This window comes from Chiloscyllium punctatum, chromosome 3 (genome assembly GCF_047496795.1).
Source record: "Chiloscyllium punctatum isolate Juve2018m chromosome 3, sChiPun1.3, whole genome shotgun sequence".
Classification (NCBI taxonomy): Eukaryota; Metazoa; Chordata; class Chondrichthyes; order Orectolobiformes; family Hemiscylliidae; genus Chiloscyllium; species Chiloscyllium punctatum.
Window position 1 is genome coordinate 75,722,694 of NC_092741.1, and position 19,744 is coordinate 75,742,437.

The following is a 19,744-nucleotide window of genomic DNA, read 5'->3' on the forward strand; positions in this document are numbered from 1 at the left end:
GCCGATCCAAATCCACTGTCTAAACCCATTGCCCAATTCCTAAGCATCTGTGTGCCTCTGCTCCCCACCTACTCATGCATCTGTCCAGCGCATCTTAAGTGAATCTACCGTGCCTGTGTCTACTACCTCTGCTGGCAATGCGTTCCAGGCACCTACCACCCTCTGTGGAAAGTACTTGCCACGTGTATCTCCCTTAAACTTTTCACCTCTCACCTTGAAAGCGTGATCTCATTATTGAATCCTTCACCTTGGGAAAAAGCTTATCTCTACTTATGCTGTCTATACCCTTCATGATTTTGTAGACATCAATCAGGTCCCCCCTCAATCAACTTTTTTCTAATGAAAAGAATCCTAACCGACTCAACCTCTCTTCATAGCTAGCACCTTCTATACCAGGCAACATCCTCGTAAACCTCTGCACTCTCTTAAAAAAACGTCCACATCCTTTTGGTAATGCAACGACCAGAACTGAACACAGTATTCTAAATGTGGCAGAACTAATATCATGTACAATTTTAACATGACCTGCCAACTCTTATACTCAATAACCCATCTGATGAAAGCAAGCATACCATGTGCCTTCTTGATCACTGCATCCACCTGTGCAGCAGGGTACAATGGACCTGAACTCCCAGATCTCTCTGCTCATCAACTTTTCCAAAGGCTCTTCCGTTTACTATGTAATTTGGCCTAGAATTAGACTTCCCAAAATGCATCACCTCACCTTTGCCTGGATTGAACTCCATCTGCAACTTCGCCATTCAACTTTCCAGTCTATCTATATTCTCCTGTATTCTTTGACAGTCCCCTACCCTTTCTGCTACTCCACCAATCTTCGTTTCATCTGCAAACCTACTAATCATACCAACAGTGCCCTCTTCCAGATCATTTATGTATATCACAAACAACAATGGCCCAAACACTGACCCCTGTGGAATACCACTGGTCACCTTTCTCCATTCAAATATTACTCTGTCTCCTGTTGCTCAACCAGTTCTTTATTCACCTAGCTAGAACACCCTGCACACCATGTGACTTCACTTTAAATTACGTGAAAATACATGATTGCATTAAGAACACAAAATTTGAAAATAGGAGAAAAGATGCAACTAGACAAGTATTAAAATTTGCCACATTTAACAAAAATGTCATTGTGATGAAAAACTCCTGATGAATCATTTTATTAATGACATTAACTTATGTAATTGGATGGATGTATTGATTCACTGATTTAGAATATTATTGACTGAAAGTGATCTTTCAAATCAAAAGGACATGGTTACAGCAGCAGAAAAATATCGCATTTCCAAAGATTGCGAGCTGCTTAAATGGAGTAATCAAATCTACAACACTTTTAAAGAGATGTCACATACCCAATTTCCGGAGTAAAATATATTGGATTTGAATAGTCAAAGAAACTGTCTAGAGTATCAAACCTTTGCTTTCCCTTTCTCCAAAATCTCTCTCAACCTACTGGAAGACCTCATCACCTCAGATTCTTAAAGGAAAAATTTGAATCAACATCACTATTCCCAGAGAGAATATGACCAGCCATACCTGATCAAGGGAGAACCTCCAGTACCAATAGCTTGTGTGGAAAGTGACTTTGGCTGCAGAGCAGCATTCAGACAATCTGAATAATTCTACTTTCTGAACATAACTGTATTCGAACAACAACAGAGATTGCTGGAAAAGCTCAGCAGTTCTGAGGAAGGGTCACCGGACCTGAAACATTAACTTTGATTTCTCTGCACAGGAGCTGCCAGACCTGTTGAACTTTTTCAGCAGCCTCTGTTTTTGTTTCTGATTTACAGTGTCCACAGTGCTTTCGGTTTTTATTTTGTATCTGAACAAGGTTCTTTGAAAAAATGATAGCAAATTTTACATCTTTGCCCTTGCAGAATGTTGTAAGATTTTAAGCAGCACATGATACACCTTTTGTTATTTTTTACAACTCTGCACAATATGGTCTTTTACAGTAAAATTAATTCTTCACGTGTTAATTCAAGGAGCCTTGCAGACTGGCTTTTGATACAGTCTAATATTTATAATTGGCAATATCAGCTGCCTTTAAAATTCATACACTGTTGTGGTAGTGGAGGAGTCGGACAAGAAAAATAATTAGTCCATCCTGCTAATTTATTTCTACCAATGTTGATAAGGGAACTGTCACATACCTTGCATGTTTTCATCTAATTTGAGTGAAACACCAACATCACAGATCTTAATGGTCTGAAAATCTCCTTTAATGACGATATTACAAGATTTGATATCTCCATGCAAGAGTCTTTTCTCATTATGCAGATACTGAAAGTTTCAAAAGTAAATAAGTATTTAAGAGTAATAATTCTGCAGAAATGCACTTATCAGTGTAAAAATGTAGTATTAAAATGTTGCTAGTGAAATAAAAACAGGCGAAGGTTGAGAATTCTCCATGAAGTAAACTACTTTTGAAACAAAACCTTTGATCTTGCTACTGAACACAGAAATCTCAATGTTTATTCTTTTTAAAATGAAGTATTTTAATAAATTGCCAATATGCAAGGCTTATTCCTAGAGGCATGGCACTCATCCACAGATTCTATCAACAAACACATCGACCTGGACCCAATATACCAGCCACTGCAGCGTACAGCTAGAACTGACAACCGGAAGCAGCAGAGACAAACCACTATAAATGCCGGAGGAAACATCACAGAAGCGCTTCACAGGAGGCTCCCAAGCACTGGGGATGTCACCTAGACAGGGGACGAAACATCTACAACACAAATTCCCAGCTCGGCAAACAGAACCACAACAACGAGCACCCGAGCTACAAATCTTCTCCCAAACTTTGAACACCTACGGGCGAGAGACGCTAAGACATGCAAGGCTGTAGGAAGAAAGATGATGCAACATATTAACAAGAAAAAAATCAAAATTATTAAATGTTAACCTCATCCACCTCATGAAATGGGCAGACCTGCAAAGGTACCTGAACTAAACACACAGCAGCTGTATGACATAGCAGTCAATCATCTTGAAGTGGAGCAAAAGCACATTATTTTTGCAAGTGGCTGTGTTAGAAAAATACATACAATGAAAAATGCAGAACAATTGATAAATGGTAATGAAATGGTTTGACAATAGTATTCGTAAAGGAAGGGATGAGCAAGTTGAGTAATAATTTACAAAACAGATAATTAACTGGGAACTGCTCCTGGACATGTCAGCAGTATTTTTAAACTGCACTGGCAAAAGGTCATTGCGGAGAACACAAAAATGAATTAGGAAGCTAAAAATGAATGGATAACACTGACTTAAGACTAAACTGGAATTGCATGTTTCATAAAATAGTTTTAATCATTATATTATGATTACAATATTTATAATGCCAGAGTCTGGGACAGAATTGTGAATTTTATGAAATCCAGTACTTTGTCCAATATTAAGACAGATATTTTATACTTTCCTATCAATCTGTTCAGAGATGTTATTCCAGATTTCCTGAGCTGTGGGAGACCTTAAACAGAGATCTTCTGGCTCAAAGTTAGAGTCACTACCACTGTGACACAACAACCCTATAGACTTTTCAAATACTATCAGTAACATTTTGTCCATTAATCTAATTGAAGACATACTCTCATCTATGTCTTGACACTTTAATCAGCTTAGTCACGAAAGGATATATTAGTATAGCATTCATTTACTCAATAACATCAGCAACCTTAATTCAAAAAAGGATTTTTATTTTAGAAAAGCAAGATTGTAACTGTAATTTAAGATGTATGATTTAAATAAATTTTAATATCATTTATTTTGGATATATGAATATTGAGCTAGTGACAGAAGGGTTTCGACGTCTGAAGGGATTTTATGTTTAACTTGCAAATATTTCTACAGCTGGTGTTTTCTTTTAAAACAAACTATTAGAGACAATTCCTGAAGAATAACATGGTTTTGTTTACATTGAGAGAGTTTACAAGCAAATGAAGCAAAGAGTGTTGTGCACTAGTTTTTCAGATAGAAAGTTCTGGGTTTTTTTGTACTCAACAGAAACACACACACCTTGAGAGAGGAAAAAAAAGTTTCAGTTTGGAGAAGTTTGCAGACACCTTGGTTGAAGCTAGATGTGTAAAACAGTTGCTTCTGAGTTTTAAGACGTTAAGAAATTGGTTACCTCAGTGCAAGGAGGTTAGTTTAAAACTTGCAGACCAAACCCTGGAAGGATTATTTAAGACTGAGGAAATCTAAATTGCACAAAGATGCAAGACTAACAGATTCTCAAGATAGGAATTGAACCCAAGTTAAACTAAGCTCCATAGATGTGAAACAGGAGAAAATTCTCTCTGGTGAGAATACTTTAAAAGGCTATTGCAATTGATACTGTTACAGTTAATAGGATTGCATTTTATTGTCTATTAAATTTGTGTTATACCAAAATAGATTGGTTTATTCTATTCTATCTTCACATCATTTGCATTAGAAAGCTTCTGTTTTATTGTCAAACTCAAATGTACAGCATCGAATGTTTATGTTTCAGTGAAAGAGCACTTTATCAAAACAAAGATAAAACCCTATCAAGCAAAGTTTTAATCTGAGATTGACTTACCTCGTAATAATATCAGCTGGTATTATAACAGCTTACATTAGCTAGTCCTTATTTTAAAACATAAATTTGTTCTGAAAAATGTGTAAATTGGCTAAGATTTGATTTATTAGGTATGCACAAGTACCACACGATGATAGCAGTGAGCCTTCCTGAATATTTATTTTAATAATTGCTTAAGTTTTAAAATAATCTGGAAAAACCAAGCATGTAATTTTGAACTAGAACAAGGGGATCAGACTAGCTACAGGTGGCAGCATTTCATCCTGTAAAACATAACTGCAGCAGCAGCTGGAGTTTTACAATAATTTTGTCATGGTGTGGACATTTATTTCTGGCAGCACCTTTTCCATGAGCAAACTCATTGATTTCAACTGTTTAATTTCACCCCTCCTAAAACTTTGCACTTCCTTAAACTTTAATCTCTTGTGTATTCCTCACTGAACGATTGGCAGCCAGACATTCAGCTCTGATCGATCATTTCTCCTGATGTCTCTATTTTTGCCTGTGCAAATTGTGCCTTCAACACCACTATTGTTCATATGAACTTGAAAAATAATTTGATAAGTTACCACAGAATAGCAAAACAGAAGCCCATGATATTCAAGAGCATGCGGCATGAGTATAAAAGTGGGAAAGTGAGAAGTTGGAGAATAGCAGTGACAATTACTTTACAAGTTGGAAGGAGGTACATGACGACATATCCAAGGGATGCAGTTAACCTAACGTTCCACTTGATACACATTCAGCAACTGGGGCATAATTGCACAGTTTGATGCTGCCATGAAACTTGGAAAGATTGTTAACAATGAGAAAAGGAATGAGCCTCAGAAGCACAGATTTGTGAAATGGGCAAACACAGAAGTGCTAACAGCTTTTACGTAGTAAGTAAGGAGAAACAGTTTCCAGTGACAGCAGATGAGTAACTAAAGGCACACATTTAAGATAATCGGTGGTGTAATAAAGAAATAGTGTATTCCCAAATGCACTGTCCAAAAGGAAGTAGATTAAAAGATAAACTTTCAAAAGGAAATTGAGTAAGTATTTGAAAAGGAAAAAAAATTGCAACAGTATGGTGAAAGAGTAGGCATTCAATAATGTAATATGGGAGGGCAGGGGGTTGTGGAAGAAACTATGTGGATTTACCATCGTAGTGAACCCTACACTTATGCAAGGTCTTGACATGCCACCTACAAACTGGTGCCGAGAACTGGCCACAAAATTATTCTCTCAAATAAATGCTCTAGTACTTTAACCAGTACACTGGATGTGGGATGATAATGACTGGCAGCATTAATGAGCCTTTGTAAAACTAATCTAAAAAAAATTGAAAAAGAGACAAACTCTCAACTATTTGGAGTTATACCTAAAGTAAAGGAAGAGATCTGTTACTGTTGGAGACCAATCATCTCAGCTCGATAAGATCACTGCAGAGGTTTCTCAGGGTAGTATCCCAGACAGAGATAGCTTCAAATTGCTTCATTGAATTTGGTCCTTAAGGTCAAAGCGGAGCTGTTAATTGCTGCCGTGTTGCCAGTTCCAGTCCCAACTCTTTATAATGAAACAAATACTCCATACCCACTTGCATCAAAATCTGGACATTCAGGCTTGGAGTGACAGTTGGTCAATAAAATTTATGCAGTCGTAAGTACAAGGCAATGACTATCCCAAACAAATGAAAAATATAACTATCTCCCCTCGATGTTCAACAATATAACTATGTCTATGTCCTCAAGTATCCACACCTGGAGGAATCACCATTCATCTGAAAATTAACTGGACTAGCCAGATAAATAATCTGGCTACAAAAGCAGGTAATGGGCTATGAATTATCAACAAAATATCTTGCCCGAGACCCCTAAACCTGCACACCATCTACAAAACAAGTAAGTAATACAATTAAACACTCCACTCATCTCAAGGAGTGCAGCTTCAACATTTCTGATAGATGGAGTATTCCCATTTAACCGCATAGAAGGAATATTAGAATTCAACAATAATTCTCAATTCACTATGAAACTTAAAGCCACATTGCGCAAGAAAAGTATCAATTTATTTGACACCAATATTTAAATTGGGACAAGACAACAAGCATAGGTTGGCCACCAAGGTTTGACTTCCCCAAAATAACTGATACCCCTATACAGGGAAGGTCATTACTGTAAACACCTTCCGTAGATTGTTGAGATCACAGATAATTAATTTCCATTGTATATGCATAAAAATAAAAGATTTTAATTAGCCAGTTATAGCTGTATTTAATGCATCTCAGATCTTAAATCTTAGAATTAAATTTAACTATTTATGCAGTGTTTATTACAATAGCATTCATTACATAATTCCTCATTTGGTAGCGCCTGAATATAAGCAGATGGAGTATAGAGATTGAATATTCATTTGAAAGGTAACAAATCCTATGTTTCCTGACTCCCAGTTATCTTTGTTGACAGACTTTTAAAAATTATTTTCCAGCTGCAGTTTCACTCTTCCTCTGCATCTTTTTTCTACTTCCCCTCCAGACCCTAAAATCCCTTCACATTTACTTTCTTCCTCCAAACCCCATAACAATTATTTCTCCCATCCAGAACATCAATGTTACATCCCTGTCACTTGTTCAAAATTTTGGAATTTCTTCCCTAACATGATGTCACATAACTGTAGCAATTCAAAAAGGCAATTCATCATCTTCCCCAGAGAAAGTGGAACTGGGCAATAAATATTAGCCAAATACATTATTCATATATCTCAAAAAAAATTTAACAAAATACCTTCAATCCATAAGCTACATGCAGAGCTACTTTCAGGATAGTAGAAGCAGGAAAAGGTTCTTTGCCATTTTCCTTCCTTTCTTCTATCAGATCATTCAAAGACTTCTCTCCTCCAAACTCCATAGCTAGACACTGAGTACCATCATTTGCTTTAGTAAAAGCTCTGTACCCTGCAGACAGAAGGTATCAAGTTAAAACTGCTAGTTTCTTAGAAGTGTAAAGAGGAGACTAATCCTTACTTTAAAAAAATAAAACTGCAAGTTTACATCTGCAACCACTCCATTAGTTGCCACAGTTTTTTTTTAAAACTAGAATTTAGGTAAGATGAAGCTGTATAAAACAAGCAATGGGATATCCATTCAAAAGCTAACATAACCATTGTTTGCACATAATCGTAATTGTGCTGAGGAAGAAATTCAGTTCCAGAGATATTTTTCAAACAGAAGTGAGTGTTTTGTGGGAAAAGGTTCAATCAAGCCTTTCAACGGTGAATTTGATAATTATCTCGAGAAAGAAATATGAGGCTACAGGTAAAAAGCTGAGTAGTAGAATCAGGTGAACTACTCTTGCAGACAGCTGGCACACACATGACAGGCCAATTGAATAATTATTCAACAATTTCAAGTTGTTTGCGATGGCAGTGATAGAAGAATTTTAGCTGGATCAGAATTCCTTGCTTCTCTCTAGAATGAATTCGTTAACATCCATTTAACTACGTAAATTGGATCTCCAGTTAGTCTCATCCAGAAGAAAAAGAATAATATTTTGGACACTACAAAGTCTAATTTTTGTTAGTAATCCAAGCATAGATGTGGAAGCACTTCACCCAATTAAAACTGTAGGCATCACATCCAGTGCAGATTCAGATTCAATCAGGCCAGTGCTGTTTGATACAAATGGAGGAATGTACTTTGGTATTATTTTGAGACAGACGTGTGAAAAGACAAGTACAATGTGCAATACTAACAGGAACTATATAATTCAAATTTCTATGTGGTACAAATACTAGTGAGTGATGGTCAATTTAAAAAAAAATTACTTAGGTTCATATTGTGCTTTCTCAGATTTTTCTACATTAAACATGTAAACAAACCTACCAACAATATTTGGATGCTCAATATCTTTCAGCAGTTTGGCTTCTTGCTGAAGTCGCTTTAAGTAAATATTTTGCTGCTCTGTATTACACTTGGCATTAATTTTTTTCACAGCCCATGGAGAACTTGATTTGCCTGTGGGGGATCTAAAAACAATATTTTATGCAAAATAGCATGACTGCAATATCACGAAATTACATTATTGTACTCCAATTCAGTGATAATACTGGAGTCATGCAGGGACAAATCTTTTTCATGTTATGAATACCATATGTTTTCACAGATTTAGTAGTTTCATAGAATCCCTACAGTACAAATAGAGGCCATTCGGCCCATCAAGGCTGCAGTGACCCTCGGTAGAGCATTCCACCCTGCACCCTATCACCATAATCCCACATTTTACCATGGGTAATCTACCTAGTCTACACATCCTTGAACACTACGGGTCAATTTAGCATGGTTATAACCCGCACATCTTTGAATTGTGGGAGGAAACCAGAGCTGTGCAGATACAGGAAGAATGTGCAAACTCCACACAGACAGTCATCAACAGCTGGAATCGACACCTGGTCGCTAGCAATATGAGGCAGCAGCGTTAAGCTGCCTCATGATGGGAAAACAGTCATAGCACATCTTACGTTGCCAATACTTAATCAGGCAGTATTAGCCTCAACAGCTCCCAAATTGATTTTGGAAATCACAAATAGCAATAAGATAACCAAGGTATTGAAAAAGAACAAACTATGTACCAGATTTTCATACTAAATAATGATATTTTATGTGAAGTTATCAAGGCTCACGGAATTAATAGAAAATTGGCCAAGCATCTCAAAATTTAAAAATACGATGTGATCAACAAACAATACTCCATGTGAGGGTACAGTAACAAGTGACATTTTGCAAGGTTTGGAATTCTTTTTAAGCTATTCATAAAGCACCAAAGCAGTATCACTTAACTATGATCTAAGTCATTTGTAACAACTGCTCAGTAGTCAAACCATCAAAGCTGCAATTATATCAAGTCTGGTGTGAGAAAGAATTCTTTTCAATATACATTTTGGACATTGAGTTATATTGCACAAAGAAAACAAAAAAAAATAAGAACAGGATCCTTAAGGACACAATTGTCAAGACTTTCAGAAGTCCAACAGCTACAAAAACTAAACTTGACAACATTGGGTCTACAAGAAACCAGGTTGCATGAATCTATTGTATGACCACAATAGTTATTTCTACTATTGGTGTCTGAATCATAAACTTGCATTTGGAGAATGCAATCAGATGTGAATCACAAGGATCACAGTTCAAAAACTTTCACAAAACTCAATGACTAACCTTTTCATGAGGTAAACATTAACTCCAGTGCCATAGCCTAACTTCTTCATGAAGGGAGAAGCAGGAATGACCAAAGATTTATGATTCTCATTCCAAGAACCTGTCAGTATTTCAAATAGAGATTATAAAGAGTTTATTTCATTTATGTATATCTGAGACCTTGTACTGAAATTTCACACTTATTGTGCATTACTATAATATTTATCAAAAGCACATTTAATTGCAAGTGCCTGTTAAGTACTTAAACTACTTTGCACCAACAAAATAAATCAAGAGTAATCTCTGAGAAGCACTTTGTAAATTCTGGAACTAATTGCTTTTGTTCAGCCACAGAAATTGACTACTAATTTAAAACATACCGAAAATAGCAACTCACGACAACTCAAATAATTCTCATGATTTGGAGATGCTGGTGTTGGACTATCACCTGATGAAGGAGCGTCGCTCCGAAAGCGAGTGTGCTTCCAATTAAACCTGCTAGACTATAACCTGGTGTTGTGTGATTTTTAACCAAATAATTCTCGACCTACTTTGGAAACTGCTTTAGTGAGTTGATTTCAGCCATATAAAAACTAAAAGTTCAGTTTTATCACAATTTTAGTAAGAATTTGAAAATGACTTCTAAATAGAACAGCTTTCATTTGCTTTGAACATTTTAACCATGTCAGAACATCCAAAAAACAATTTACTCCCAGCTGTCTGTTTTATGAAGTGTAGCTACTGCAGTAGTCAATTTGAACACTGAAAAGCTCTCAGACAGCATTGCAATACTGATGAGGGGCAAATACTGGCCAGGACAGCAGGGTTAAGTGCTCGATGCTGAAGATGTGCAATGAAATGGGGTCTTTTAGATCCACCTGAGAGCATCGATAAGACATCAATTAAGCACCTCCAACAATGCAGAACTGGCCTATAATTTTGTGCTCAAATGCGTGAAAGAAATTTGAAACAACTAAATTCTTACTGAGATAATAATGGAACCACAGCTGACAACTTCAAAGTTAGATTGTACAGGATTATATAACTTACATATCACTGTCTTCTCTAGTTTGAGTGTCTTCAGAACTAGAGAGATAAATTTGACTAAATCCCACTTTACACAATTCAGTCAGCTCATACCTGATTGTTTCTTTTTACTTTCCTGCTCGCAAGGAGATTTGAAAAGGCAAGGTTTATCCATATTTTCCATTCCCAACTAGAAGCTTCCCAAAAACAGGATTTGCACACCTTCAAAATACTTCAAAAGGAAAAGAATTTAGAAAGCTGTTTGCTACTGTTTTAAATTTCTAATAGTACAAAATCTGAATGAAGAAATCACTGGGAATATCACTAGATAGGTTTGTCTTGCACTCTCCACCCCAATTATCTGTTTGCCCTGTAAGAGTTGAAAATGACACTATAGGAGCAACATGACAAATAGGTCCTTGATGAAAGATGGGGGGGTATGTGTTCCTGACCTTTTGAGTGGGGGGTGTGTGTGTGTCTGAAAGATGGGACTAATGAACGTAAATAATTGAACAACAAGGTAGTGGGGAGGAATTTTGACGATAGTCGGTAGCACAGCATGGAAACAGACCCTTTGATCCATGCCGACCAGATATCCTAAACTAATCTAGTCCCATTTGTGAGCACTTGACCCAGATCCCTGTAAACCCTTCCTATTCATGTACCATTTTAAATGCTGTAATTGTACCAGCCCCCACCACATCCTCTGGCACCTCATTCCATACATGCACCATCCTCTGTATGAAAATGTTGCCCTTTGGATCCCTTTTAAATTTGTCCCCCTCTCACCTTAAACCTATGCCTCTACTTCTGGACTCCCCCACCCCACCCTATTTACCGTCATGATTTTATAAACCTCAAAAGGTTACCCCCCTCAGCTTCCAACGCTCCAGGGAAAACAGCCCCAGCCTGTACAGCCTCTACCTATAGCTCAAACCCTCCAACCCTGGCAACATCCTTGCAAACCTTTTCTGAACCCTTTCAAGTTTCACAACATCCTTCTCATAGGAGAGAGACCAGAATTGCATACAATATTCCAACAGTGGCCTAACCAATGTCCTGTACAGCCACAACATGACCTCCCAACTCCTCTACTCAATGCTCTGACCAATAAAGAAAGGATACTAAATGTCGTCTTCACTATCCTATCTACCTGAGACTCCACTTTCAAGGAACTGTGAACCTGCACTCCAAGGTCTGTTCAGCAACACTCCCCAGGATCTTACCATTAAGTGTATAAGTCCTCCCCTGATTTGCCTTTGCAAAATGCAGCACCTCACATTTTTCTAAATTAAACTCCATCTGCCACTCCCCAGCCCATTGGCCTATCTGATTAAGATCCTGTTGTAATCTGAGGTAACCTTCTTCGCTGTCCACTACACCTCCCATTTTGGTGTCAGCTGCTTGAATTCTTTAACTGAGAGAGAAGTAGAAGCTTTATTTGGAGATAAGCCGACAATCAGCCATGACCTTATTGGATAGTGGAACGACATAAGGGGTCAACTAATTCAGGGCTGCTCCTATTTCTTATATTTTAATAGAGGTACCCGAAAATTTACAATCTGGAAGACAGAGAATCCATACTCTTAATTGTTTACGTTCTGAGCCATTAGAGTTATAAAACGTATTTATAGAATAGCTGAGGGATGAGAGCCTGTGTGGAGGGATAGAAGGAGAGAAACAAAAATGGAAATGAAGTATAGAAAAACAGAAAAGAAAAATGAAAGAAAGTGGAAATAAGGGTTAGTAGCAAATTGGGCCACAGTACAAAATATGTGTGAAAACATTTAAAGTTTGAAGCAACAGCATAAATAATTGTAAGGACGTATGCTATGATTACGATACCAGAAATAAGGCTGCAAGGTAACCAAGGCTAAGAACTGAACAACCAAGGATATTCAATCTTTAGGAACATAAGAACACCACAAGCGAGGAACAGCTAATTCAGCCCCTTAGGCCTGCTCTGTCATTTGACCCGATCACAGCTGATCTCATCTTGGCCTCAGCTCCACTTTGCTGCCTACTCCTTGCAACTGTTTAACCCATTACAAATTAAAAATCTGTCTATCTCCTCCTCAAAGGTATTCAGTATTCCAGCATCCACCACACTTTGGGCTAGTGAATTCCAGCAATTCAATGCACTTTGAGAAATCACTTCTCCTCACAACTTTTAAATCTGACCCCACCCTAAGCCTAAAACAATGACCTAATTGTAGATTGCCCCATAAGGGGAAGCATCCTTTTTAATGTCAACACTATCAATTTCCTCTAGCATCTTACATACCTCAATTAGGTCTCCCCTTATCTATCTGCAATAATTATAGGCTAATATTGCTCAATCGCTCATGCGAAAGCCTGTCATCTCTGGAATTAAGGCAATTTCATCAAGAAAGAGGACCAAAACTGTGCATAGTACCAAAGAGGCAGTCTCATCAACACCTTATACATTGTGACAGCACCACCCTACTTTTATGCTCCATTCCATTAATAATAAATGTCAAAATTCAATTTGCCCTCCTTATTACCTGCTGTACCTGTATACTAGTTTTCAGTAACTCATACGCAAAGACACCCAATCTCTCTGCACCAAAACGTTTTGAAGCTTTGGAAGGAAGGACAGGCATAAGGAAAAAAAGGTGGGATAGCTTTGTTAGTGTAAGATTAAGCTGGCACAAAAGTGAGAAAGGATTTATCACAGGATATCTAGCTGCAGAATCAGGAGTGAAGAAACAACAAAGGGCAGAAAGCATCAGTCAGATTAGCCTCTAGGACACCAACAGTAGTGATAAGTTAGGGGTCGGCAGTAAACAGGTATTTAAAGATGAATCCAACAAGAATGCCACAGTAATTATTACTGACTTTAATCCTCATATACATTGAACAAACCACATTACCAACAACGTGGCAGGTGACCTCCTGAAGTGTGTATAAGATTGTTTTTTCAGACAAGTATGTTGAGGAACCTTGTAGGAAACCGGCTACTTTAAATTTGTTTCTGTGCAATGAGAAAGAAGTTAATTAATAATCTTGCAACAAGAGATTTTTAATGCCATCTTTAACAGAAGACACTCTATCCATCATCCCTTGAAATTCAATGGCCTTATTAACAATGTGGAGGTTACCACTGACCAGAAAGCTGACTAGCCACAATAATTACTGCAGCTACAAGAGTAGGATAGTGGCTAGGAACCTTGCGAGTAATTCACCACCTAACTCCTAAAACTTTACCACCATCTATAAGATACAAGTCAGAAGTATGAGGAAATACTTCCCACTTGTCTGGGTCAGTGCAGCTCCAAAAATGCTCTGACACCATCCAAGGTAAAGCAGCTCACTTGATTGGCAATACATCCCCAAATACCAAAATGATCACACTACCAAAGGACTTTGCCACGATCAACTTAGTAGCAATTGGCAATTAGCATGCAAGTAAAGCAACAGGAACATTAAGCACAAGATCTGTCTTTGTAAAGTTAATAGAAAAGCAGCTCAAATCAACTATCAACTTGTACTGATTCATAATTGACTAGCCGTGACTCTTTTTTTCCACTCATTTGTGGGATTCTGGTATCACTGGCAGGCCAGCATTTATTGCCCATTCCTAGTTGCCCTTGAGAAGGTGGTGAGCTGTCTTCTTGAAGCACTGCAGTCCACCTGCTGTCAGTTGATCCACAATGCCATTATGGGAGGATTTACAGGACTTTGACCCAGCAACAGTGAAGGAATAGCAATATAAGCCAGAATGGTGAGTGTCTTGGAGGGGAACTTACAGGTAGTGGTGTTCCCATGTATTTGCTGCCCTTACGGAAATGGTCATGGGTTTGGAAGGTGCTGTCTGAGAATCTTTGGTGAATCTCTGCAGTGCATCCGATTTACAGTGATGACTGCCATTCCTTTTGTTAAATTAACAGCAATCTCCGTAATAGCTTTGCTGAAGAATATAATATTTTTTAAAAGGTATTAAACAGTTTCAAAGTTTAATTTCTTTTAAGTAAAACTGTTTCTATATAAACTTGCCCAACTTTAAAGAAGAATACCACTTTAATTTCATTTAATTGTGCAGAATGGGTCTCCAGTTTAAAATTAATATTTCCAGCCTCAGATTTGCATTAAATTTATACATGTATAAAGAAAAACATTTATACATGCATGTTTGATGGGAATATCGACTTAGGTGGTACAGTAAATAAAGCAGTAAAACATGGGAGCAATTATAAAGCGACATTGACAAATTTGCACAGAGGGCAAATGAGATGAATGAAATTCAATGTGAAGTGAGAGGTCACCCATCAGATCCAGAGTATTTTCTAAATGGAGCAAAACTAAGTGTCTAAAGACAATCAAAAACCCACATCTAGAAACCACAAAGTTAATGGGCAAGTAGAAAAAAAGGCAAAATGTTTTTGTTATCATCTCACAACTATCTTCAGCTCACATTAGATCCAACTGGCCGAGGTCTTTCTTAGAGTGGTGCTTAGTTATTATTTTCTCCCTCTTGTTGAGTTTATTTTTGAAGGGTGCGAATACCTTGACACCTAACGCTGATTGGCTGAATGTTGTGTATATTAAACACCGTAGATGAAACCTAACCATGCCCAAGCGGAAAATTACATTTACCCCTTGTCCGCCAAGACTCCACTCTCACTTTCCTGCTCAAGGTACACTGTAAACTGGAAAACTCAGAAAAGGATATGGGATTGGTGCTGAGGTGCAAGATGCTGCAAACTGCATCGCCAGCCACACCTGCGCCATGGCCACCCATGCACACAGAGACACACTTTGTCCCCCTACTCCAACAGAGACAGACAAACACACATTCACAACCCATTCCAATAGAGACAGTCACAGACACTCGCACACAGACATATTCCAACATAAGCAGACACAGACACTCTCCCTACTCAAACATAGGCAGACATGGACACCCACACACATACATATTCCAACATAGGCAGACACAGACACCCCTCCACTCGAACACAGGCACACAGCCCTCCACCCACTCCAACACAGCCAGACACACCCACCCCCACCTATGCCCCAACCCCCACTCTGACACAGACAGACAGACAGACACACACACACACACACTCCGACACGGACAAGCACACACCATTCCCCCATCACTCCGATACAGACAGGCATACCCCTGACCCTGCCACTACGACACAGGCAGACACACACACACACACCCCTCCTGCCACTCCGACACAGGCAGACACACACACACATCCCTCCCGCCACTCCGACACAGGCAGACGCACACACCCCTCCTGCCACTCCGACACAGGAAGACACACACAGCTCCACTCCGACACAGGCAGACACACACAGCCCCGCCACTCCGACACAGGCAGACACACGCACAACCTCCAGCCACTCGGACATGGGCAGACACACAAATCCCTCCTGACACTCCGACACAGGCAGACACACAAATCCCTCCTGGCACTCCGACACAGGCAAACATTCTCACCTACACCACTTTGACACATGCACAACTTCCCACTACTCCGACACATGCACACCCCTCCCGCCACTGCGACACAGGCAGACACATGCACCCCTCCCGCCACTCCGATACAGGCAGACACACGCACCCCTCCCGCCACGCCGACACAGGCAGACACACACAGCCCCACCACTCCGACACAGGCAGACACACAGCCCCGCCACGCCGACACAGGCAGACACACACAGCCCCGCCACGCCCACACAGGCAGACACACACAGCCCCGCCACGCCGACACAGGCAGACACGCGCACACCCGTCCCGCCACTCCGACACAGGCAGAGACACGCACATCCCCCCTGCCACTCCGACACAGGCAGAGACACACAGCCCCGCCACTCCGACACAGGCAGACACACGCACACCCCTCCCGCCACTCCGACACAGGCAGACACTCACACCTCCACCACTTCGACACAGGCAGACACATGCCCACTCCGACACAGGAAGACACACACCCCTCATGCCACTCCGACACAAGCAGACGCACACACTCCTCCCGCCACTCCGACACAGGCAGACGCACACAGCCCCACTCCCACACAGGCAGATGCACACACCCCTCATGCCACTCCGACACAGGCAGACGCACACCCCTCATGCCACTCCGACACAAGCAGACGCACACACTCCTCCCGCCACTCCGACACAGGCAGACACTCACACCTCCACCACTTCGACACAGGCAGACACATGCCCACTCCGACACAGGCAGACGCACACAGCCCCGTCACTCCGACACAGGCAGTCGCACACAGCCCCGTCACACCGACACAGGCAGACACATACCCCTCATGCCACTCTGACACACGCACACCCCTCCCGCCACTGCAATACAGGCAGACACGCGCACACCCCTGCCGCCAGTTCGACACAGGCAGACACACGCACCCCTGCCGCCACTCTGACATAGGCAGACACACGCACACCCCTCCCGCCACTCCTACACAGGCAGACACACAAATCCCTCCCGCCACTCCGACACAGGCAGACACACGCACCCCTGCCGCCACTCTGACATAGGCAGACACACGCACCCCCCTCCCGCCACTCCTACACAGGCAGACACACAAATCCCTCCCGCCACTCCGACACAGACAGACGCACACAGCCCCGCCACTCCGACACAGGCAGACGCACACAGCCCCACTCCCACACAGGCAGACGCACACACCCCTCATGCCACTCTAACACAGGCAGACGCACACCCCTCATGCCACTCCGACACAGGCAGACGCACACAGCCCCACTCCCACACAGGCAGACGCACACACCCCTCCCGCCACTCCGACACAGGCAGGCACATGCACACCCCTCCCGCCACTCCGACACAGGCAGACACACGCACCCCTCCCGCCACTCCGACACAGGCAGACACACGCACCCCTCCCGCCACTCCGACACAGGCAGACACACGCACCCCTCCCTCCACTCCGACACAGGCAGACACACGCACACCCCTCTCGCCACTGCGACACAGGCAGGCACATGCACACCCCTCCCGCCACTCCGACACAGGCAGACACACGCACCCCTCCCGCCACTCCGACACAGGCAGACACACAAATCCCTCCCTCCACTCCGACACAGGCAGACACACGCACACCCCTCATGCCACTCCGACACAGGCAGACGCACACAGCCCCACTCCCACACAGGCAGACGCACACACCCCTCATGCCACTCCGACACAGGCAGACGCACACAGCCCCACTCCCACACAGGCAGACGCACACAGCCCGCATGCCACTCCCACACAGGCAGACGCACACAGCCCCGCCACTCCCACCCAGGCAGACGCACACAGCCCCACTCCGACACAGGCACACACACAGCCCCGCCACTCCGACACAGGCAGACACACACACCTCCTGCCAGTCCAACACAGGCAGACACACACCTCTCCTGCCACTCCGACACAGGCAGACACACGCACCCCTCATGCCACTCCGACACAGGCAGACGCACACAGCCCCACTCCCACACAGGCAGACGCCACCCCTCATGCCACTCCGACACACGCGCACCCCTCCCGCCACTGCAATACAGGCAGACACACACATCCCTCATGCCACTCCGACACAGGCAGATGCACACCCCTCATGCCACTCCGACACAGGCAGACACACACAGCCCCACACCCACACAGGCAGACATAAAAATCCCTCTCGCCACTCCGACACAGGCAGACACTCACACCTCCACCACTTCGACACAGGCAGACACATGCCCACTCCTACACAGGCAGACGCACATAGCCCCGCCACACCGACACAGGCAGACGCACACAGCCCCGCCACACCGACACAGGCAGACACATACCCCTCATGCCACTCCGACACATGACCACCCCTCCCGCCACTGCAATACAGGCAGACACACGCACCCCTCCCGCCACTCCGACACAGGCAGACACACGCACACCCCTGCCGCTACTCCAACACAGGCAGACACACGCACCCCTGCCGCCACTCTGACACAGCCAGACACACCCACCCCCACCTATGCCCCAACCCCCACTCTGACACAGACAGACAGACAGACACACACACACACACACTCCGACACGGACAAGCACACACCATTCCCCCATCACTCCGATACAGACAGGCATACCCCTGACCCTGCCACTACGACACAGGCAGACACACACACACACACCCCTCCTGCCACTCCGACACAGGCAGACACACACACACATCCCTCCCGCCACTCCGACACAGGCAGACGCACACACCCCTCCTGCCACTCCGACACAGGAAGACACACACAGCTCCACTCCGACACAGGCAGACACACACAGCCCCGCCACTCCGACACAGGCAGACACACGCACAACCTCCAGCCACTCGGACATGGGCAGACACACAAATCCCTCCTGACACTCCGACACAGGCAGACACACAAATCCCTCCTGGCACTCCGACACAGGCAAACATTCTCACCTACACCACTTTGACACATGCACAACTTCCCACTACTCCGACACATGCACACCCCTCCCGCCACTGCGACACAGGCAGACACATGCACCCCTCCCGCCACTCCGATACAGGCAGACACACGCACCCCTCCCGCCACGCCGACACAGGCAGACACACACAGCCCCACCACTCCGACACAGGCAGACACACAGCCCCGCCACGCCGACACAGGCAGACACACACAGCCCCGCCACGCCCACACAGGCAGACACACACAGCCCCGCCACGCCGACACAGGCAGACACGCGCACACCCGTCCCGCCACTCCGACACAGGCAGAGACACGCACATCCCCCCTGCCACTCCGACACAGGCAGAGACACACAGCCCCGCCACTCCGACACAGGCAGACACACGCACACCCCTCCCGCCACTCCGACACAGGCAGACACTCACACCTCCACCACTTCGACACAGGCAGACACATGCCCACTCCGACACAGGAAGACACACACCCC

General features: G+C 42.9%; 1 protein-coding gene across 2 annotated transcripts in view; it reads right to left on the bottom strand.

Moving 5' to 3' along the window:
- The window catches only part of pbk (PDZ binding kinase), a 48,541-nt gene that overhangs the window by 5,700 nt on the left and 23,097 nt on the right, over positions 1-19,744 (bottom strand). Inside the window, exons 1-7 of one of the 2 annotated variants that reach the window (XM_072555261.1) lie at positions 15,226-15,375; positions 13,685-13,785; positions 10,905-11,022; positions 9,786-9,885; positions 8,454-8,596; positions 7,357-7,526; positions 2,178-2,307 (exon numbers count right to left, since the gene is read on the bottom strand). In XM_072555261.1, the coding sequence (XP_072411362.1) occupies positions 2,178-2,307; positions 7,357-7,526; positions 8,454-8,596; positions 9,786-9,885; positions 10,905-10,974 (613 nt within the window). In that variant the 5' untranslated portion in view covers positions 10,975-11,022; positions 13,685-13,785; positions 15,226-15,375. Of the gene's footprint in view, positions 1-2,177; positions 2,308-7,356; positions 7,527-8,453; positions 8,597-9,785; positions 9,886-10,904; positions 11,023-13,684; positions 13,786-15,225; positions 15,376-19,744 lie in introns of those variants that run through there. The other variant, XM_072555255.1, reaches the window with a different exon arrangement.